This window comes from Aspergillus steynii, assembly GCF_002849105.1.
Source record: "Aspergillus steynii IBT 23096 chromosome Unknown P170scaffold_1, whole genome shotgun sequence".
Lineage (NCBI taxonomy): Eukaryota > Fungi > Ascomycota > Eurotiomycetes > Eurotiales > Aspergillaceae > Aspergillus > Aspergillus steynii.
The window spans coordinates 4,398,826-4,419,326 of record NW_020194398.1 but is presented as its reverse complement, the minus strand read 5'-3'; the positions used below and the strand labels follow the sequence as shown (position 1 = coordinate 4,419,326).

General features: G+C 53.9%; 8 protein-coding genes across 8 annotated transcripts; 5 read left to right on the top strand and 3 right to left on the bottom strand.

The window, feature by feature from the left end:
* P170DRAFT_347370 (putative C6 finger domain protein) lies at nucleotides 1–2,664 on the top strand (the record flags this gene model as incomplete). The annotated part of the gene is made up of 3 exons (XM_024843624.1): nucleotides 1–921; nucleotides 1,291–1,715; nucleotides 1,770–2,664. 3 exons carry the CDS (start codon nucleotides 1–3, stop codon nucleotides 2,662–2,664), a joined length of 2,241 nt encoding a protein of 746 aa, XP_024710413.1.
* Nucleotides 2,665–3,123: 459 nt separating this feature from the next.
* On the bottom strand, nucleotides 3,124–4,694 carry P170DRAFT_399007 (D-mandelate dehydrogenase-like dehydrogenase). The gene is made up of 5 exons (XM_024846259.1): nucleotides 4,478–4,694; nucleotides 4,211–4,425; nucleotides 3,700–4,109; nucleotides 3,403–3,642; nucleotides 3,124–3,336 (listed from the first exon to the last, which is right to left on the bottom strand). The coding sequence occupies exons 1-5, from the start codon at nucleotides 4,522–4,524 to the stop codon at nucleotides 3,238–3,240; spliced, it is 1,011 nt and encodes a 336-aa protein (XP_024710412.1). The 5' UTR covers nucleotides 4,525–4,694; the 3' UTR covers nucleotides 3,124–3,237.
* A 703-nt stretch (nucleotides 4,695–5,397) lies between these two features.
* Nucleotides 5,398–7,108, bottom strand: P170DRAFT_345429 (histidine--tRNA ligase; the record flags this gene model as incomplete). The annotated part of the gene is given in 4 exon segments (XM_024843512.1): nucleotides 5,398–6,288; nucleotides 6,340–6,554; nucleotides 6,657–6,725; nucleotides 6,742–7,108. 4 exon segments carry the CDS (start codon nucleotides 7,106–7,108, stop codon nucleotides 5,398–5,400), a joined length of 1,542 nt encoding a protein of 513 aa, XP_024710411.1.
* Nucleotides 7,109–10,074: 2,966 nt separating this feature from the next.
* Nucleotides 10,075–12,445, bottom strand: P170DRAFT_374618 (putative cell cycle control protein (Cwf19)). The gene is made up of 2 exons (XM_024845291.1): nucleotides 11,116–12,445; nucleotides 10,075–11,059 (listed from the first exon to the last, which is right to left on the bottom strand). The coding sequence occupies exons 1-2, from the start codon at nucleotides 12,406–12,408 to the stop codon at nucleotides 10,238–10,240; spliced, it is 2,115 nt and encodes a 704-aa protein (XP_024710410.1). The 5' UTR covers nucleotides 12,409–12,445; the 3' UTR covers nucleotides 10,075–10,237.
* Nucleotides 12,446–12,562: 117 nt separating this feature from the next.
* Nucleotides 12,563–14,129, top strand: P170DRAFT_374615 (putative ATP binding protein). Its single transcript, XM_024845290.1, has 2 exons — nucleotides 12,563–12,748; nucleotides 12,814–14,129. The coding sequence occupies exons 1-2, from the start codon at nucleotides 12,706–12,708 to the stop codon at nucleotides 13,986–13,988; spliced, it is 1,218 nt and encodes a 405-aa protein (XP_024710409.1). The 5' UTR covers nucleotides 12,563–12,705; the 3' UTR covers nucleotides 13,989–14,129.
* A 606-nt stretch (nucleotides 14,130–14,735) lies between these two features.
* P170DRAFT_432647 (uncharacterized protein) lies at nucleotides 14,736–15,860 on the top strand. The gene is made up of 3 exons (XM_024848311.1): nucleotides 14,736–14,845; nucleotides 14,929–15,046; nucleotides 15,161–15,860. The coding sequence occupies exons 1-3, from the start codon at nucleotides 14,840–14,842 to the stop codon at nucleotides 15,571–15,573; spliced, it is 537 nt and encodes a 178-aa protein (XP_024710408.1). The 5' UTR covers nucleotides 14,736–14,839; the 3' UTR covers nucleotides 15,574–15,860.
* Nucleotides 15,861–17,143: 1,283 nt separating this feature from the next.
* On the top strand, nucleotides 17,144–17,824 carry P170DRAFT_432646 (uncharacterized protein). Its single transcript, XM_024848310.1, has 2 exons — nucleotides 17,144–17,421; nucleotides 17,485–17,824. Exons 1-2 carry the CDS (start codon nucleotides 17,355–17,357, stop codon nucleotides 17,670–17,672), a joined length of 255 nt encoding a protein of 84 aa, XP_024710407.1. The 5' UTR covers nucleotides 17,144–17,354; the 3' UTR covers nucleotides 17,673–17,824.
* A 1,163-nt stretch (nucleotides 17,825–18,987) lies between these two features.
* Nucleotides 18,988–20,389, top strand: P170DRAFT_345660 (S8 family peptidase; the record flags this gene model as incomplete). Its single annotated transcript, XM_024843524.1, has 4 exons — nucleotides 18,988–19,314; nucleotides 19,379–19,823; nucleotides 19,893–19,981; nucleotides 20,039–20,389. 4 exons carry the CDS (start codon nucleotides 18,988–18,990, stop codon nucleotides 20,387–20,389), a joined length of 1,212 nt encoding a protein of 403 aa, XP_024710406.1.
* Between the last annotated feature and the right edge of the window lie 112 nt (nucleotides 20,390–20,501).

Sequence of the window (20,501 nt, the reverse complement as noted above, 5' to 3'; positions counted from 1 at the left end):
ATGGCGGACACGACAGAACCAGCAAACCCGACGAGCGAGCCGCCCAATCCGGTTGGCGAGTCGAACGATGCGCCTGTTGAGGACACCAGTCATGTCGACCTGGAAGCGACTTTCCAGAGTCTGGACACCTCTCTCCCCCCGATAGATAAGTCCCTGCCGGCAATGGACACCGCTCTCCCAAGTATAGACTCGTCGTTACCACCGATGGATCCGACGATACCGTCGCTGCCGCCGATTGACACGTCTTTGCCTCCTTTGGACACCACCTTACCGGCTACGGATTCGAATCTGAGTGACCTGCACGGGGACCCGAATTTTTCGTTCGATACGAAAGACACCGACCTACCCGGAACTGAGGGAACTGAGGCCCATGCGGTTTCCAGTCTCGCTGCCGACTCGGGGGATTTTACTGCCACCGACACTTCCTACCAGGCTCACTCAAATGGCACGTATCTACAACAGCACCCGGAGCAGCAGCCATCTCATCACCAAACACCGCAGCCCCAGCCGCAGTATCAGCAGCATGCGCCGTCGCAACAATATTCCTCGCCCACGCCACAGCCACACGGACAGCACCAGGGACAACCACACCAATATCAGCAGAACCCCGACATGTACCAGAACAGTCCCTCTGCGTCTACGCCTATGAGTACGCCCTCGATGCAGACCATGGAGCAATCCGTCCAGGGCCAGACGTCGCACATTCCACAGGCACCCATCGGATCCCCGATGCCACCGATGGCGTCGGTGGGACAGTACATGACAGGATACCCGACGCAAATGGGAATGAACCAGAGCGCCCAGATGCGGTATCAGCTGCCAGGAGACCCGAACAAGATGCTGTCGGGGGGGCGAAACAAGAAGGAAGTGAAGCGCAGGACGAAAACCGGGTGTCTGACATGTCGGAAACGACGAATTAAGGTACGTGGAATGCAAGCCAGCTAAATTCCAGCCCCGCCGGCTTGGATGGAAGGCAAAAGGGCACTGGGTTGGTGGGTTTGGGAGGTGAGAAGAACCGCTGTGTCGCTTCGGCTCGCGTCCAGCCCACCGACTGCAGAGGAACCCCGCCATTTTCCGCTTGTTGTTGTTGCTGCTGCCCACCGTTCTTTCTTGCTTCTTTTTTATTATTTTTTTTTTTTCTTGTTGGAATTTTTTCCTTTTCTTCACTGAAGTTTCTTTTTTTTTTAACCCTTCGACTGGTGACTCGGGATTTCTCATTTCTGAAACCTCCAAAACTTTTCTTTTTTTCCAAGCTCTCCACTAACCCGCTGCCGTCGTTTCCTTCTATAGTGCGACGAGGGCCATCCCGTTTGCCGAAACTGCGTGAAGAGTAAACGCGAATGTTTGGGCTACGATCCGGTCTTTAAGCCTCAACCCACTCCCTCTGCGATCCAGCCAGCTCCCAACCCTCATCCCTCGTTGGTCGTCAATCCTCAGGACCCTTCTACCTCATCCTCGCCGTCCTACCCAGCTGCGCCTCCGGGATACGTTCCTGCCGTTTCTCAACCCTTCGCTCCGTCGGAGTCGCCTAGCACGTCGACTGAACGATACGACTACGGCGCGGCCATCGATCCGTCGTTGGATAGGAATAACAACGGCAGCACCCATACTACCACCAACCCCACCAACAACGACTCGTCCGCTATGGCCAGTCTACACAATGCGACCGATGGAGGCTTGCAGCCGACAGTAAATCCGGCAACGACGACCACGGCGTCGGACCCGACCAGTTTTAGAGGTGAGCTTCCACAAAAGGATCGGACCGCTAGTTCAATGTGCTCACGTTCGCGCCTCGCAGTGAAACAAGTCCAGGTCAGCGATCTTCTCGCGTTGCGGGGGATTCCTCCGCCGCCGCCCCATCCGATCACGTCTCTCCCACCGAACCGTCTCGAGGAAATCCAAGCGGTGTTCCTGGCTACGTATGCTCCCGCCATCGACAAGTTCTTCGAGACCCGGTGGTTCCAGGAGAAGGCATTGACTCACCTCTTGGCCAATGCGCAACTGATGGCCGAGTACTCGGCACTGATCGACGCCTTTAACGATCGCAACCTGAACGATCCTAACGTCATCGCGCGATTGGAGAGTTTCGAAGCGTCTGTGGTGTGGGGTTCCATGACTCTTTGTCGACATGTCATGAACGTGTCGAACGGCAGCCTTGGACAGGACTACGACCTCTTGGCCGCGTCGAAGCGACTTGATGTAATTGAGGCAATGATCACCGGGGAGCACCTCGACTCCAATCCTCTGGCACAGTTCCCGGCCCGGGAGACACCCGCCAACCCGCCATCGCTCACCGATCAACTTGGTCAGCGGTCGGTCGATTTTTGGAGTGCCATCGGGTATTTCTTGACGCTCCATGACAACGAGGCTAGCTCGGCCAAAGAGATTGACGATACTCTGGCTCGGTGTCGCACGCTTCTGGACACCTTTGAGAATCGCGACGTCATATATTCGATTGCCATTGCCCGCCACCTTGGACAACGTTGGGCCGACTTTCCGCGCAGCTTCCCCCAACCTATCACGACTAACGAGAAGGACTCCGGCGCCAAATTGTATGTGGCGCAAAAGTTCCTGGAACAAGAAGCAGGCGGTAAAGGAACCACGCAGGTGATCAAGCGCATCTGTGGCATGGTTCTCCGTTCCTGGATTGTTTCACGAGAATAAGATTGCGGTGATACCTTTTCTTTTAATGTCTTGTCTCTTTCTGCTGCAACCTGTAACATGAAAAAAGCGAATTGGCGAAATGTTTTCAGCTGCTTTAACGATGTCTCATTAGAACTTTTTTATGTTGACCCCCTTTTTTTTCTCTTTCGATAACGCCCCTTTTTCGCCCCCTTTCTTTGCTCTATTTTCTCTTCCTAATGGTGGCTGCTTATCGATTTTTTTTTATGTCTATTGGTCATTTTTAACGGGGAGGACATGGCTCAGGAGTTCATTGCGATTGTCAGTTCTGTCCACGGCTGGGAAACAGCAGCACAACGGCGTTCTGGCTGCATCCCCGCCTTGAAATACAAATCATTGGAAATTATTGGCACATATACCTTATTGTCAGGTTGCTCATACCCGGTGATATGAGCACTGTCTGATAAAGTCCTTAAGTCCACGAGGGCCTGCAATGAAGTTATGTGTCGTCTTTAGGCAAATCGCATTGCCCAGTTCCCTCTATTAAATTCATATACACGTCTAATAAAAGTCAAATATGGACAACGTCATTGGCATACGTTCACCGGCAGGGACTTATAGGTTTGCCTGCTCGGGAACCGGACTCTTCAATTTCCCAGCCTCGAGGGCAAGACGGAGGTTACCAATCGCCCATTCTTCCATGGCAGTTTGCGTCTGTGGATTGAATTAGCGTCCGTTCCTACTTTCAAACACCATTTCGCTCTATCCATTCTGACTTACCTCAACTGTCCAGGTGCCCATGTGCGGCACCAGCAGCACGTTGGGATTGCGCACAAGGCCAGGGTGAACCTTGGGCTCTTCTTCGAAGACATCCAGACCGGCCGAGTAGACCTTACCGCTATCCAGGGCATTCACAAGTGCATCTTCGTCGATGACAGCGCCGCGAGCCGTGTTCACGATCACCACGCCGTCCTTCATCTGGTCGAATTGCGGCTTGCTAATGATATGACGGGTGTTTTTCTGTTCGGTATCAAATTAGCATCCGCACGAGAATAGACCCACCCTCACAGCACTTACATTCAACGGCAGGTTCAAGCTGATGACATCACTCGTCGCCAGCAGCTCCTCAAACGACACGTACGCCGCCCCGGCGGCCAATTCCTCCGTCAACGGCCGGCGGTTGTGGTAGACGACGCGCATGCCGAACGCCTCGGCCTTGCGCTTCAGGTTCCGACCGATGCCTCCCATCCCCAGGATCCCGAGCACCTTGCCCTCCGGGTCATGGCCGAGGATGGGGAGCGGCTGGCCACGCCATTTCCCCTCGCGCAGGGCCTGCATGCCCGTGTTGAAGTTCCGCAGGGCCCCGATGATCAGGAACATGTTGACGTCGGCGGTAGCGTCGTCGACGGCCGTGGGGACGTTGGAGACGCGCAGGGGTGGGCTCCGCGCGCTGCAGGCATGTACATCGACTTGGTCGTATCCGGCACCTTTGAGAAAATGGTGAGCGTTACTTCGTTTTCCTACGGTTTGGAAAAGGTGCGTGGGGGCTGGTGGAAAGGGTCCAGATGGATGCGGGAATCGAGCATACCACAGTGAGCCAGGTACTTGAGGGAACTGGGAAGTGCGTTCACGACCTCTTCGTCGACCAGGCCGGTGATGCTGACCGAGTCGAAGGTCCGGTATGCGGCGACCACGCCGTCGAGTTTACCGTCGCGACATTCCTGCAAGAACTCGGCACGGCTGGTGGCGGTGGGTTGGATCAACTCCGCGATTTCGCCGAGGGATTGCCAGGTTTTGTGTGCGCTGTTGGGGTTAGTCGGACTGGTTGTGATTCGTGAGGTGTTTGGGGACGTACTGCACGATGCGTCCGAGGAGGAGAACCTTGGGTTTTGTCGAGGCCATGGTGTATTGATCTTGCTTGAGAGGACGAGAGGTTCTGATTCTATCTGTTCAGGGCTCCCAATTCATTAGCCCCCCGGACCGTGCAGAGTATATAATATATGACTCAAGAATCGCATCTGAATTATCCCGAGATAAAGACGCGGGGAAATGCAGGCCGAGCTCAATTGATGTTGCGCAAACACTCACCGAAGACGGCCTCAGGGTAGATTTTCAAGCACGGGCAGAAGACCAGAGGAAGCAGTCTCTTGCGATCCGGTCTATCAGAGCGAGAATACGAAAGAGAAAGGGAACGTGACGAAGAATGGAGGGGAAATCGGGAATTCCTCCGCCAGAGATTCCCCCCACGGACCCCCACCGTTATCGCTGCTTAGTCACCCCGGCGTCATCTTCGCTTTCCCTCCCCCGCTTGCGCCTTCTCGCGACATCGCCTTCTATCGACCGGAGGAGTCCGTCTCGATGAGCAATTCTCGGCTTCAAGTTCCGATGGAAAGGCTAGACGCAGCAACTTTAGCACCGTCGGATGAACTTGCGAATCGGAAGATAGCCGATGTCGATTAGCGGCGATTGCGGCCTTACTGATGAAGTTCTTGCCTCATTCCACCGTATGGCTTTATCACGATTAATGGCCACGCATACCATTCAATCTACTCGGCCCTAGTCCTAGATGCGACGAACAAAGACGAATTAAAGAAATCAAGAGAAGAAAAAAGATACGCTTGTTCATTTCTATTGCATTTTTGAGAGTAATGAGATGGTCTAAATGTCGAAGGGAGTAAAGTGAGGGCGCTGATGGGTTTGGTTCAGCCCCAGACATGGCGTAAAAAAAGGAAAATGAATGGCTCTACCACCTGCCATGCATCTTGGTATCTCTATCTATTTTTGGAGAGCCTTCTTGACCTCCGAGACCAGGTCGTCCCTGGAAATCAAACGTCCATCCTTCTCCGGGTGACCGTCGGGCAAACCAAGAACCTTCAGCTTGACCTTGCCGGCTGCCACCTCGTCCTCGCCGAGGATGACGGCGAGAGGAACACCTCCGTTTTCAGCCTGCTTGAACTGCGTTGGCAGTCGAGGTTTCACCGTGGCGGCATATTCGGCCTTGATGCCCGCTTTCCAGAGCTGATCGGCAACCGACATCCGCTCAAGGAGGAGACCATTGAATGTCTTTCCACCGAATGCCATAACATAGACCTCAACTTCGTTAGGTCGGATAGTAGCATTGCCCTCTTGCTGCTCTTTCTCGTGTCGTTGCTTCATGATGGTGAAGATACGGTCAATTCCGAACGACACACCAACACAAGGGATTTGACGCTTGGGACTGAACATGTTGACCAGGTTATCATATCGACCGCCAGCGGCGACACTTCCCACGCCGATGGTGTTGTCATTGGATCTATCGTCGTCGTTGTCCTTGCTCTTCTTGGGTTTCGAGGAAGATTTCGTCTTGTTCGCATTGAAACCGTCTGCGGAGGAAAGGGGAGTGACAACCTCGAAGATCAGACCGGTGTAGTAGTCGAGGCCTCGGGCGAGGGAGAGATCAAAGGACAGCTTATCCGTCACCTTGAAGACCTCGAGGTATGTGAAAAGGAGTTCCATGTCGTCAAGACCCTTCTTAACGTCCTCATTCGCGCACACCTGAGCGTCCGCCTTCAAGGTCTCGACGAGTTCGCGACCACCGCTCAGTTTGACGTATTCACCGATCTTGTCGGCGACCTCGGGCGAGAGACCCTTTTCTTCCATTTCCTTCTTGACTTCTTCCCATGGCGACTATGACCAGTCAGTGGGGTTCGGCACGACAGCAGCAGATTCATCACATACTTTATCCAGCTTGTCAACAGCCGAGCTGATGCTGCGGATCTTATCCTCCGGCACGCCCGCCACCGTGAACAAACCATCCAGGATCTTGCGGTGGTTGATCTTGATCGTGATATCCTCCCGAAGTCCGAGGGCTTCAAACACATCCACAATGATACGCACAATCTCAGCGTCGGGGATCATGGCGTCGTAGGTACCTGCGATGTCGAAATCACACTCTATACAAAGAAAGAGATGTCAGCAAGTGCTTTACTGAAAAAAAAAAAAAAAAAAAAAAAAAAAAAAAAAACCAAAGGTCTGGGAGGGGTATATTCACTCACGATAAAACTCGCGCATGCGTCCTTTCGCCACGGCCTGCAGCGTGTCCGTTAGAATGAGACGAACGGGAGCTGCAAAGGAGAATACTTGCCGGCTGATCACGTCGGTAGACCTTGGCAATGTGGTAGCGCTTGATGTTCTGTATCGTGGAGTTCATGGCCAACCAGCGCGCAAACGGCACGGTCAGGTCGTATCTCAATGCGCAGATCTCTCCGCCCTGGTCCGCCAGGTCGTAGATGAGCTTCGAGTCCTCGCCATACTTGCCGGCCAGGATCTCCTTCAGCTCGAAGACCGGAGTGTCCAGGGCGGTGCCGCCGTGGCGCTTGAAGACATCGGCGACGTTGGAGAATATCGACTCCCGCAGGTTCATGTCGATACCCATCCAGTCCCTGGTTCCTTTGGCGGTCTTGAGCTGGAAGCTCACCTTACCGGCCTTTCCCTCCTTGGCACCCATTGTGATATCGGGGTTCGGGTCTTCTTCGGAGCGGTGCTGGGTAGAATAAGAGAATGGAGATTGGAATTGTCGGTAGGGATGGGAAGCAGTGTTGATTGTCCCGCGGTCACGAGGAGTCCACGCCGCACGTCGGAAGGCGCAGTGAGAGAATTGAGGCAGGGCCTTAACCGGAAAGCGAGAGGTCCAAAAAATCTGCATGAATGGATGGCGGGACCGGAGATCGCGAAGCGGGGATGGAGGGGGAGCAACTCGACGGGGAAAAGTTTTTACTGCGAATGAGTCAAGCGCCGCGGTTGCCCCCGCCACGAGCCACACCAGCCACGTTCTGGCCTGCGCCTGCGCCACCTTATGTAAGGTCTGCATCCGTGCATAAGTTGTGCTGACATTTGCATTATCTGCATTAACCGTGAATACTAATTATCTTCTACTATACAGGATCTACCCAGTCGATATCACCGCCATCACTCCGCCACCGGAAACACCGTCCGCCCGTAAAACACCTCCAACTCCCGCGTAACCCGTGGGTACCTGCCTTGGGCCTCGGAGCTTGCCTGCAACCAGGCGTCTTTGACTTCGGCCCACGGTGTACCTCGTCGAGAAATCGCCTGAAGTAGCCGTCTGACCACGCCTGAATTTCCACCCTGAGCTGCAATCTTCAGCAAATTTTCGTTGTCTTGGTTCCAAGACAGAGGATCCGCCCCCTTGTCTAGGAGAAGCTGCACTGCTTTCTCGTGGGCTCCACGAACATGACACCACAGCACGGGCTCGCCGTGTCTGTTCCTCGCCTCGAGATCTGCCCCATAACTGATTAATAAATCTATTGTCGCACTCGGATCCCCTCCTTCTCCGTCGGATGCCTTCTGGAGGAGCTCTGCACGTCGCGTGTCAGTGTCAGGACTATAGCCACGCTCAAGCAATAACCGCAGCACGGCCGGCTGGCCTGCTCGCGCCGCGATTCCCATGCACTGGTCCACCATCTTGCAAGGTGGAGGAATGCACATCCCATGGTCAAATAGAAATTGCATCATCTCCTCCCCTCCTCGGATACCCGACTTGAGTAGGGAAGTCCCTGTGCGCCGTGGAAGCTGCAGCTTGACCCCTCGTTTCAACAATATCTTCAGCAAACCAACATTGCCAAATTCAATCACTTTCACCAGGATATTGTTCTCTCCCTTTTCGTGCACGGATTCCAAACTAGCGCCATATTCCAAAAACATCTCGAAGATCTCTTCGCTAGCAAAGGCCATCCCCAGAAGCCTGCGACCTAGATAGTCTCTGGCATTCGGGTCTGCGCCATAGTCGAGAAGCAACTTGGTTTTTTCTACCGCATTGTAGTTGATAGCCGTTTGCAAAGCCATCCCGATCTCGTTTCTCACATGTGGCGGATCAGTGTCGAGGAGGAGTTTCATTGATTTCAAAGTGCCTAACTGAGCTGCCAGTGAAAGGGCATCCGCCCAGCCGGCTCCGTAGTAATCTGAATTGCCGGATTCTTTAAGCTTATTCGCGATGACATCTCCACTGTCCAGAAGCTTTTTGATGACATCGTCTCGCCCGCAAAGAGCGGCAGCTCGCAAAAGTAAATGTGGATCGTCACCGTCGGCGACAATTTTCTTGTCGATTTCAATGTGATCGAGTAGATAGCGCGCTATCTCCAGGTGCTGTTCCTCAGCAGCCTGCGCCACGGCCATGAGAGTGTTGCCCGGGCTTGAGACCGGGTCCGGCCGAGCACCGGCACTGATCAAAGTCTTGACGACGTGGAAATGACCCTCTCGGGCAGCCGCCGTCAGGGCTGTACCCCATGAGCCTTCGTGATCCATGTCTGCTCCACGTTCAATGAGAAACGAGACCACATCGCTGTGTCCGCATGCCGCTGCATGGATGATCGGGGTGTCGTTGATTTCATCGCCGGCGTTAATGTCATATCCCAGGTCCACCAGAAACTTCACAAGCGAAAGGTATCCCTCGTATGCTGCCTGGCTGAGCGGGTATGAGCTACAGTGGGAACACCCGGTATAGCGAAAAGACTGGGGGTCCACCCTATATGGCAACAATCTCCGGGCCATGGGCTCTTGGCCGTACATTACAGCCTGGTCGAATAGATGGTTGGATAGATATTTGCATGAGGTTTCCGCGTCCAGATGCGTCAGGGATTTGAGGTCCAACCCTCTTTCGATGAAGAGGGAAACGACCGAGTCGTGGCCTCCCCTGACGGCCACTGCTATGGGAAGCGACCATAGGTCCTGGGAACCAGCATCCAGAGGAGCGCCCTCATCGAGCATTCTTCGTGCCGTCGAGGCATTGCCATGTTTTGCCGCCCATTGCAAGGCAGAGTAATTTGAGTTCTTGACGTTGTGTCGGTAAAGGAGCGGGTTCAATAGTGCGTACAGATAGGTGTTGACTCTTAGTAGTGCGTTGAGATCGCTCTGATAGGGAAAGAATTGAATTAAGTAGAGAACGACATCGTCGGGGAAGTCTGTAAACAGCATTCTCCCCCGTATGTGCGTGTGGTAGTTTGCACCAGCAAGGATGTTGCATCCCTTTAATTCTAATTCTTTTTAAAAGAGACGCCGGCAGAACTCAGCCTTGTCGGTGATCGACTAGTCTGACCCGATTGGGGCGATGACTCCTACTGAAATACGCCCGGTGGATCGAGGCGGAATCGCAAGTACGCTAGTTGCACGGAGTACTTGTTGGTGCGTAAAATGGTTACTGGGGAGAGTCACACGAAGCTCGCTGTGGTGACGGTCGAGATGTCAGCCATTTCCCTCAGGACCAAACTTGGCGGGTATTCTTCGGCCATGTCCACGAGAGCCTCTTCTGATGCTGAAGGCGGGACGCAAAAGCAAATCAAGATACGCAGTGAGCCAAGACCCGTTGTTGATCGTGGCGCTAGTGCTAGCGGTGGATCCACCAGAGAGTTAGTGGGAGGTAGTCTTAGCTGATGCAGATAGTACAACGAAGGCATGGTTATGATTGCTCAGGTTGATGATGATGATGATGATGATGTGTAGAACGAAAATAGAGAAAACACGCACATTACGCAGTCATTTCTTCCTCCATACCCCGTGATCACATGACGTGCTTCCAGTGCCCGGTATACCTAGAATACATCCTCATCCAATCCTATGCTCATCCCTCAACCAGAACTCTCGTCCAGTCGAATTTCCTCCACCGCTTTTTAAACCCGTCAGCGCGACGGTCTCCTCCCCGATGCCAGCGTCCCTGTCGCTTGATCACCTCGGGGCCCACGTCCAGCATTCCTCCGATCACCTCCCGGGCGAACAGGTCGCCCTTGGGCCATCGATTCTCGTCCTCGACCACGTGGCCCAGTCCTCCATCCAGCTCAAACCAGACGTGAAAATAAGGCATCTCCTTGACCAGGGTTCGCCGGAATGCAGACCGGCCCAGCCCTTGCTTGGCTTTGGCGGCCGTGTCGATCAATTTGCGATGCTGGGTCCATTCGGAGTCTGCGGAGAGAATAGCTTCCTTGAAGAAAGCCGGAGAGGTCTCTCCAAGGCTGTAGGGTAACGGCACCACCTCCATGGCCGCATGTCTCTTTCGATGCGGCTGGGCTGCATTCTCGTAGAAGATAACGTCACGGCCCTGCTCATGATACATGCGGGTCAAGCTCTTCATAAAGTTGCGAATCTCTTCCCATTCATCGTCGTCACATTCGAGAAGATTCGTTCGATGCTGAATGGGGACGATGGTGGCACAGCCGTCGTTGAGCTCGGGTTCGGTTGGTAGCGTCATGTAGACCCGGGTCGCCAGAGACACCACCGGGGCTATTGGGGGAGTGTTGGTATCCTCATGGTGGCAAAGGGGACAGTTGTCCAAAATCCGATTCATCTTCTGGAATTCATTGATGGTGGTGTTTCTGATGTCGATCTCAGACCGATGGACTCGCTTGGCCAACTTCGAGGCATTATCGTCCATGTATTCCAGGTCATTCTGACGGAGCAATGTTAGTAGGAGGTTCGCATTAACCGTTCAGGCCAGAAACATACCTCAAATTTGCCATCCTTGGCTATTCTCTCGGCGATGCGTCGTCCGTCTCCGCCATACTGCCCTCGTGTCCTTCGCTCTTCCCGAAGCATGTCGTCGATGCTCATGTCTTCATTTTCTTCCACTTTGCCACGCTCTCGCCCCCGTTTGTTGTCCACCGCTTTCACTTCGTTTCTCGCCCCAGCCAGCATTCGATTATCTTTCACGCCGAGTACGACAACGTCGGATTCCTTCCGGTTTGCCATTGCCGCCGCCGCGGCGTTGTACTGCTCCTCGAGCTCGGCAGCATCCGCCGATTTCTTGAGCTTTGCCTTCATCATCTGAGCCTTCAGTCGATTGAGGGCCGTCAGGTCCAGATGCTGCGTGGTATTAGAAGGAGGCTGGGTATCCATAGGTTTGCCTTGTCCCTCGGCATCAAGTTCCCGTGCAGGGCTTCGCACATGCTCATGAGGGTCGCGATGGACATTTTCCTCGAGCTTTCTTTCCTGAAATAGTTCTCCCGTGGGCTTCTCTTTGCCCACATAGCCTTCTCCGTATGTTTCGCGGCGGTCTAGCTCCGCCTCCTCTTCGCGGGCATCATCGAAGGACCGCAAATCCCCAAAGCGATCGAATGCGATGTCTTCCACCGTCCTCCCGCTCTCTTCGGCTTCCCTGTAGACGGCCTTCAGCTTGGTCATCCTCCATTTAGAACCAACGTCCCCAAAGGTATAATCGACCTCGTGCTGAGCCGGCTCCTCTTCAACCTCCTCCAATGCCTTCCCATCTTTTAGATCGCGCAAATGGCTGTTCAGCTCTCGGCCATGGATTTTGAGTTCGAAATCCGCTTGGAGCATCGTGGGTTTCGGTTCCTCCTGCAGGCGCGTAGTATCGCGGCGTTGTACGTAATCCACATCAAGGGCGGAGGGAGCTTCCATCCATGAATCCCTTTTTAAGCGGTTCGGTTCCTCCTGGACTGTCTCCTTCACGGGCGAGCCCGCATCGTCCTCTCTGTCTTCCCGTCTATGCCGCCGTTTGTGGGTGTGGTCTCGGTCGCCGCCGTGGTCCGACGAATGGCGAGAGCGTTTATGTCGATGTCCATCGTCGTCGCCATGGCGCGATCCTCTGTGTCTATCGGACTCGCGTTCTCTCGATCGGGATGAGTGACGGCGGTGGTGTTGATGGCGGTGATGCCTCGAGCGATCCTTGCTGCGATCCCGGCTGCGATCCCGATGGCGATGGTGTCTGTCACGATCGCTTCTCGCGCGTCGCCTGTCCTGGTCCTCTGTCAATGACTTTTCGAAATCCTCCAACGCCATTTTGCCGGGGTTCAGGAGGTTTGCGTGTTTAGGGACGGGGTGGTGCTAGGAAGGAAGAAGCTGTCGCGCGGCAGAAACCAACTAGCGGGAAAAGGCCGAATGACGTCTGGCCGGTCTCGACTCCACCCGAGCAGATCCTCCCCGCGACTAAAGAATTTCTCTTCGGCTCTTTGATTCCATCCCCTCCCATCCACGCCTCCTCTGCGCGAAGTTCTCGGGTCAGCACGGTCATCGTTGATATCTCACTGTCGTTTCTAGTTTGTTTCTAGCTGGTCTTTCTTTTGACAGCCCCTCACCATGGCCGAATCTCCCGTCGCCGTCGTCTGCGTAGGCATGGCAGGTATGAATACGTCCTGTTCACTCGCTGCCACTCTGGTGCTAACAAGGGTTTCTCCTCGGTGCTAGGCTCTGGAAAAACGACCTTCATGCAGCGAATCAACTCGCATCTTCATTCGCAGAAGAAAGTGCCCTACGTGCTGAACCTGGACCCCGCCGTTTATTCCGTTCCGTTCGAGAGCAACATCGACATTCGGGATTCGATCAATTACAAAGAGGTCATGAAACAGTACAACCTCGGACCCAACGGCGGTATCTTGACGTCGCTCAATCTTTTCGCCACCAAGGTTGACCAGATCATCTCGCTGCTGGAGAAACGCACGGCACCGAACCCGAGCAACCCCTCCGCCAAACCCATCGAACACATCTTGGTCGACACCCCGGGACAGATCGAAGTCTTCGTGTGGAGCGCTTCGGGCAGTATCTTACTAGAGACTCTGGCATCTTCGTTCCCCACGGTGATCGCATACGTTATCGATACCCCCCGCACCAGCTCCACGAGCACTTTCATGAGCAACATGCTTTACGCCTGCAGTATTCTTTACAAAACGAAACTACCCATGATTCTGGTCTTCAACAAGACGGATGTGCAGGATGCGGAGTTCGCGAAGGAGTGGATGACCGACTTCGATGCGTTCCAGCAGGCCCTGCGGCAGGAAGAGGAAGCGGGCGCGTTCGGAACCGAGGGTGCCGCTGGAGGATTCGGGTCGGGAAGTGGATACATGGGCTCCCTTCTCAACAGCATGAGCTTGATGCTCGAGGAGTTTTACCGACACTTGAACGTCGTGGGGGTCAGCTCTATGACCGGTGACGGCGTCGACGACTTTTTCAAGGCGGTTGAAGAAAAGCGACAGGAGTTCGAACGCGACTACAAGCCCGAGCTGGATCGCAAGAAGAAGGAACGGGAGGAGACCCAGTCTGCCCAGCGCGAAATCGAGCTGGGTAAACTCATGAAGGATATGAACGTTACGGGAGCCGGTCCCAGCCGGCGCGCGGATAACGAGGCCGAGACCGTGAGCGAGGCCGAAGATGAAGAAGAGGAAGCTGCCGCTGCGAAGAGGAGAGGAGACTTCGAAGAATCAGACGACGATGACAGCGGCGAGGACGAAATCAGGGCCCCTGTTGGTGACAGTGAAGGCCTCTCCCAGCGGTACAAGCAAGCGCTTGGGGGCTCGCGAGAGGCTCCTTCGGACCAGGACATAAGTTTCACCAGATACTTGCGGGCGAACAACATTAACCAATGATATTTCAACCTGAAACAAACATTTGCATAGGCTCTGGTTTCTGCTTCCCTGGTGTTTTTTTGAAGGAGTTTAACTTTTTATGGTCATTCCGTGTCCTCGTTTGAACGCAATATGAGTAAATGAATTAGAATCTTTTGAGATATGGACTACATTTTCTATTCTGGCAGTAGCAATAGTAATCTGTCTCGAACTTTCAACAAATTGTTGCTTAACGTACCTGGTTCGCGGTCGCTTTGGGTACACTGAAGTTTTAAATCTTCCCCATGCTGTGTTATTCGGCCACGAACTAGTTGGCGACGATTAGGCTGTCCTGGCAACAGGAGTTGAGACTCAAATCCCCTGAGATCTACATAATGTTGGCTGGGCTTACAATTGAGCAGGGAATGTCCTTGGGTAGTGTGAGTTCCCCGGATTAGGACCAGAGTACCTGGTACCTGGTTGCATACTATGTTCAGGATGCCTCAAAATATATATCCAACCGGCCCAAACTGTTTTTATAGTAATTTCTCAATGCGCTGCAGAATTAAGAACACACCTTCTAGTAGTCATTGGATTTAGTGATCAATTAGATAGACTATACCAGCCACACATACACCAACGCATTCATTTGTAGGGTTATTGCGTCCAAACAATCCCAAGGCCGAGAGAGCCTTGAGTGCCTGAAGAATAAGGCTACAAATGACGTCAGACTGATGATGTAACGCCCGCGTCTTTTTGCTGCTGCCTCGTCCTTTTCCAAAGCTTTGCCAACATCTGAATGCCTCACTACACTTCATCGAGTATATCGTGATTTCCAACTCAATTGAATAAAATTACCTACCACTTTGTTACATACGTTTTTTTTAACCATCATGGATGTATGTCCACATGTGTCTTGTTCTGTTTATTGCCTCACCAGGAACGTGAAGCCAACAGTGATCTAATCGGCTATAACCTGCAGGTATTCTACGCTTATACATACTCAACGGCCGGATGGCTGGCGCTACAAAGCATCCCGCTAGTCACAGTCCCGGAGATGATGAGCACCATGTTGTCTGAGGAAACCAGACCACCTTCTGGTAAGTTTTCTGCACCAGCAAGGGCTGATTTCCTAGTCTGCTATGACAAAAAAAGAAAAAGAGGAGAGAAAAGAGAGAGGAGGAGAGGGAAGAGCCAATGCTGACTGCATACAGCGGTTGAGGTTTATTTCGCACGATGCCTCGGTTTCAACCTCTTCACGCTTGCCGTTTTAACCGTGATGTTGACGGGCTCCGTCCCCTTGACCTCCAGCGTAGTGGAACCAGTGACCACGGACGATTCTGACCCCAAGGCCCCGTATGCGGTGCCCACTTTGATTGTAACCACGATCTCCAGCGGACTCTCAGCGTTCTATGCGTATTCGCGCTGGGCAGCCTCGGATCAGGTCGCCTTTGCCATCGGAATGGTGGGATACTCTCTGCTGGCGTCGGTGGGGCTATGGTGTATCCTCTTTGCCAGCAGTAACGGGAAAATCAGCCGAAAGACAGGGGCCGACAAGAGAACCGCCGGATTTCCGTTCAAGAACCAGGAGGCAGCCAAGAAACATGCCGGGAAGAAGAGTTCGTGAGCAGGGAAGAGACGCAGGAGCTGCATGGGTCAGCGACAGGTGTATGAACAGGTTGCATTAAGCTCCACCGGAGGACAGGATTGAAGATGGGCTCAGGAGCGGGCGGCGTAAGAACCTTGGGGGTTTATGGCCGGGTGGCTGAATCCCTCGGAGCCTATTTTGGTGGCATGCCCGGCCAATGACGCTATCCTGGCCGGCGCTGATTGCATGCGTATGGATTTAATCTAATCGAACATCTGTTCCTATTCTTGGCTGCAGGGCCTGCCCCTGTCCGCCGTCGTTCCTGTTCTTCATTGCATAATATCACCTCATTCCTTCTCAACCACTACTTTTGCATTGTGGCGGTGGCTACACTCTTTTACCTGCAGTGACGGGTTTTCTTTGAGGGGGCGTTTTACCAAAGAGCCCTGCCTATGGCGAGACTGCATTGTAGGATCGGGCGAATGGAACGCAGAGGATACAAGCGAAAACCGGAGCAGGTGTGAGCGGAAAAAGGACGTTCGCTATCTGCAACCTCTCCACTGTCAACTGAGACATGAAGAGACCGGCCACCTGAACGTGACCAAGATACGGAGAAGCTGGGCAGCGGATGGCCAAGGGTCTCAAGGGCAGGCCCCCCAACTGGACTGTAGGGCAGCACGTCAGTTTAGAGGTTCCTGCGTGCTGAAGACCTCTTAGTCCCTCGATCTCCTGATCAGAAAACGCCTAGTCTCCACATCTAGAAGACGCCAATTCTCTGCATTTCCCTTTCCAAGTTCTGACATGTGCTAATCTGCCTTGTTGTGCTCCTTGGCCCGAGTGTGATTTGTCGGTGCGTTGTTCTGCGTAACAGTGCCAAGCTTGCATGTCCGAAGGCTGCATCTCGAAGGATAGGGGTGCCTGGATTTATGTTTTTGTTTTTCTTTTTTCTGCCCCCTCTCGCTTCGAGCCTTACACAACGTAGATTGAGAACCATCCTCGCCATTGCAACCTCGACTAGCTGGTGTAGCCCAAGATGAAAGATTAAATTCGAATCTTCGAGTCATGGTGCGCAGCGCGAAGAGCCTGCCAGGGGAGGCGTATCGAATAGCACCAGTCGGAACTAGGAGTATCATCAAGCTGCCCAGGCCGTCGGAGTCCCTTTCGATCTACTCCACTTGCGACTTGGCATCTGATCCCGTTTTTGGCAAGAGATCTTCATGATCGATCGGAAGCCTTGGCCAGGGGCCAAGTCACTCAAGAGACCAGAGAGGGGAAGCGAAGCAGCTGAGGAGTGGGATCTCCGGATACAGCGATGGCCTCAACTCAGCTAAAGTTGGCAAGAGCGGGGACATGAGTCAGAGCAGGGGGGGAGAATGCTTGCCATCAGCCCATTTGGCGGGGGGGGGATGGTGAAAATGATGAAAATGAGGAAATAAAACGAATAGATGAAGGCGAAGACCAACGGAGGCCCGACGCATGCCAAGGCCGCGTGACTGCAACCTCAGGCCTGTCATCTCCACCCCCGCCAATCAGGCCGATCAACGGGCCAACTCTGAGCTTCCTCAATGCCCTCACTTTCTCCTCTTCTCTCCCCTCCCCGGACGGAAATCCCCGACTGACCCGACAGGAGAGACCCGCTTTTCCTCTTTATCCTATCTTCTATCAGCTATCGGTTATCAGCTATCGCCATCGTGTCTGACCGTCCGCGTCTTGGCTCGATGAATGGCCGACATCCATTCCCCCCTGCATCACAGCCAGCCGCCCGTCATGTCGTTGGCAAGTGGAGATGGCCTTTGCGCCTGAAGGCTGATTTCTGATCAATGCACCGAGCAACTGAACAGGGTTGGTGGGAGCTACCCACCGGGTCCACGCTTTCCCATCTGCAGGGTATGCATCTCAAAGACATCGCCAATCACCATCGGCGATGCTATATTAACTTCCCGGGCCTAGAGGATCTTCCAATGCCGCCCGTCCCCGCTCGATGTCTTTCTCGCCAGTCACCCCCTCTTGAGGTCTTGTTGCGTCCCTTGATGCCAAGCCCCAGGCCTGTCCGGACTCCCGGCGGTCCTCTCGCAGCCTCCAAGAGGCCCTGGACGATATTGTATGCACCTAGGCTTCAACGGCTAACGGGTTGCTGAAGGCTGAGCCGTTGTGATTGGCGCTCTGCTGGCTCATGTCGGTGTATCGTTATCTCCGAGGATTCTTGCGTAACGTGAAGAGAGGAAAATGCGATTCCTGCTATCCCCCTTCTGCATCGGGATATGAGCGCTTTTTTTTTTTTGTGTCTTTTTGGGTTGCCTGCCGCTTCCTATTGGCCTCGCAAAATTATTCTCACTGGAGGTGCATCTGATATGCTCCGGCACTGGTGGTATCAGAAGACCCCCTTTTCTTGCACCCCCCTCCCTACGCCGGAAAGCACATGCCGTGCTTGTGCTCATTTGGTGTAGCACCAAAATTTGCTTAACTTCATGCTCGGGAGAGGGGGGTCAAAGGGCGACTAATGCTTATCACCACTATCTTAGCCCGTGTACGATCCCGTGTTGCAGCCTTGTTTAATCCGACAGCTCTGGGTGGCCAACACTTGCATTGTGACTTGATAGGCGAGACCAGCTTTGTACCCTGGCGTGCAACCCTGGCCACTTAACCATTTTCGTGCTCGCTGTCCATATGCCGGGTCTTGTTCTAGAAAATCCCGGTAGGCTATCACCCGTCTGCCCAATCAGTCGAGCCGGTCTATCATCGATTTAAAAAAAGGTGTGGGCAGCAGCGCATATCGCGTGAGAATGCCAAGCACTTAGACAAAGTCACACTGGCGTCCAAGAACAAAGCGCTAGGGCTCCCCGCCTCTTGGGGCCTCTTTTGCGCCAGATTAGCATCAATTGGGACAAAATGTCGTTCGTCGCAGTCAAATATGTCTGAAGGATCGAAGCTATACCACCTTCCCTATGAAGGTGAAGATCGTCCGGATGCAGCTGGGAAGACCGGCCTGTGCTATCTTTGCGCAGGTCCATGGCTCTCTATTCGCTGCTGCTCGCCATCTGCCCGGCGTTCCTGGTGACCCAGTAGAGTTGCCCGCCTGGCGTAGAGGGCGGATCAGTTTCTGTGATGATCGTCGCTGTCTTTGCTCCTCCAACATCCACATCGGTCTTCCCACCTGCACCATGTTCCCCACTGATAGTACCATTCCCAATGGAGCACAACGGAGTTGTCTGAAGATGCGATGTCACCTTGAGAGTTCCAACCAGGCTCCTCGGGACACCCGCACCCTTGTCCTCCCATGGTGCATGAGTGGCTTGATATCACGGAACTGACCTCGAAAGGGGAGACGCAGGGTGCTCCGGAAAGTTATAAATACGGCGCGGATTCCTCGCATTCTTCTTCTCATCATCACACAGCTTCTGGTTCTCTGATCATCAAGCTTGAACAGTTCTTCCCGCTCTCAAGTCGTTGACAATGCCTTCCCTCAAGCAGACTTTGCTCCTCCTCGGAGCTATGCTCCCCGCCATCTTCGGTGCCCCCATCGAGAACACTCGCCGGGCTGCTGAGAAGATCCCCGGAAAGTACATCGTCACTTTCAAGAGCGGCATCGACACCGCCAAGATCGAGCAGCACACCACCTGGGCTACCAACATCCACAAGCGCAACCTTGCCCGCCGTGATGCTTCCGATGAGTCCGATCTCCCCATCGGTATCGAGAAGAACTTCAAGATCAAGGACTTCGCCGCCTACTTCGGCTCCTTCGATGACTCTACCATCGATGAGATCCGCAAGAGCGCCGATGTATGTAATGGCAGCGGGAAACCGCGAACAAAAACGTGAATCAGATGTGCTAATTCGCCTTTAGGTTGCTCACATCGAAGAGGACCAGGTCTGGTACCTCGATGCTAAGACCACCCAGACCGGTGCTACCTGGGGCCTGGGTGCCATCTCGCACAAGGGCCAGTCCAGCACCAGCTACGTCTACGACGACAGCGCCGGCGAGGGCACCTACGGCTATGTCGTTGACACTGGTATCAACGTTGACCACAGCGAGTTTGGCGGCCGCGCTAGCCTTGCCTACAACGCCGTTGGCGGCTCTCACGTCGACAGCGTCGGCCACGGAACCCACGTCGCCGGTACCATTGGTGGCAAGACCTATGGTGTCTCCAAGAAGGCCAACCTTCTCTCCGTCAAGGTCTTCCAGGGCGAGTCTTCTTCCACCTCTATCATTCTCGACGGATACAACTGGGCCGCCAACGACATCGTGAGCAAGTCCCGCACCGGAAAGGCCGCCATCAACCTGTCTCTCGGTTAGTTTGCTCTTGTCCCCGTGGATCAGCGGCTGGGAAATTTCACAGTTGCTAATTTTCTTCACACAGGTGGTGGATACTCCTATGCCTTCAACAACGCCGTCGAAAACGCCTTCGATGAGGGTGTCCTCACCGTTGTCGCCGCCGGTAACGAGAACGTAAGTGTCCCATTTTCCCGACGACCACCGCGGGTTGAACTAATACAAGTGCTACAGTCCGATGCTGGCGAGACCAGCCCTGCCTCTGCCCCCAACGCTTTGACCGTCGCTGCCAGCACCAGCCGTAACGCCCGTGCTTCTTTCTCCAACTACGGTGACGTCGTTGATGTCTTCGCTCCCGGCCAGGACATCAAGTCTGCCTGGATCGGCTCCAGCTCTGCCACCAACACCATCTCCGGTACCTCCATGGCTACTCCCCACATCGTTGGTCTGGCCATCTACCTGCAGGCTCTTGAGGGTCTCACCAGCCCCGGCGATGTCACCAAGCGCATCAAGGAGCTCGCCACCTCCGGTGTCATCACCGATGTCAAGGGCAGCCCCAACCTCCTTGCCTACAACGGCGCTTAAACTCACAATTAGAGTTCGGACCCCTTGGAGCTCCCTGCTCGAGCTACTAAGGATGACAGTGATGATGATGTACACAGGGGAAATGATATAGATGAAGTATATAGTTGTTTAT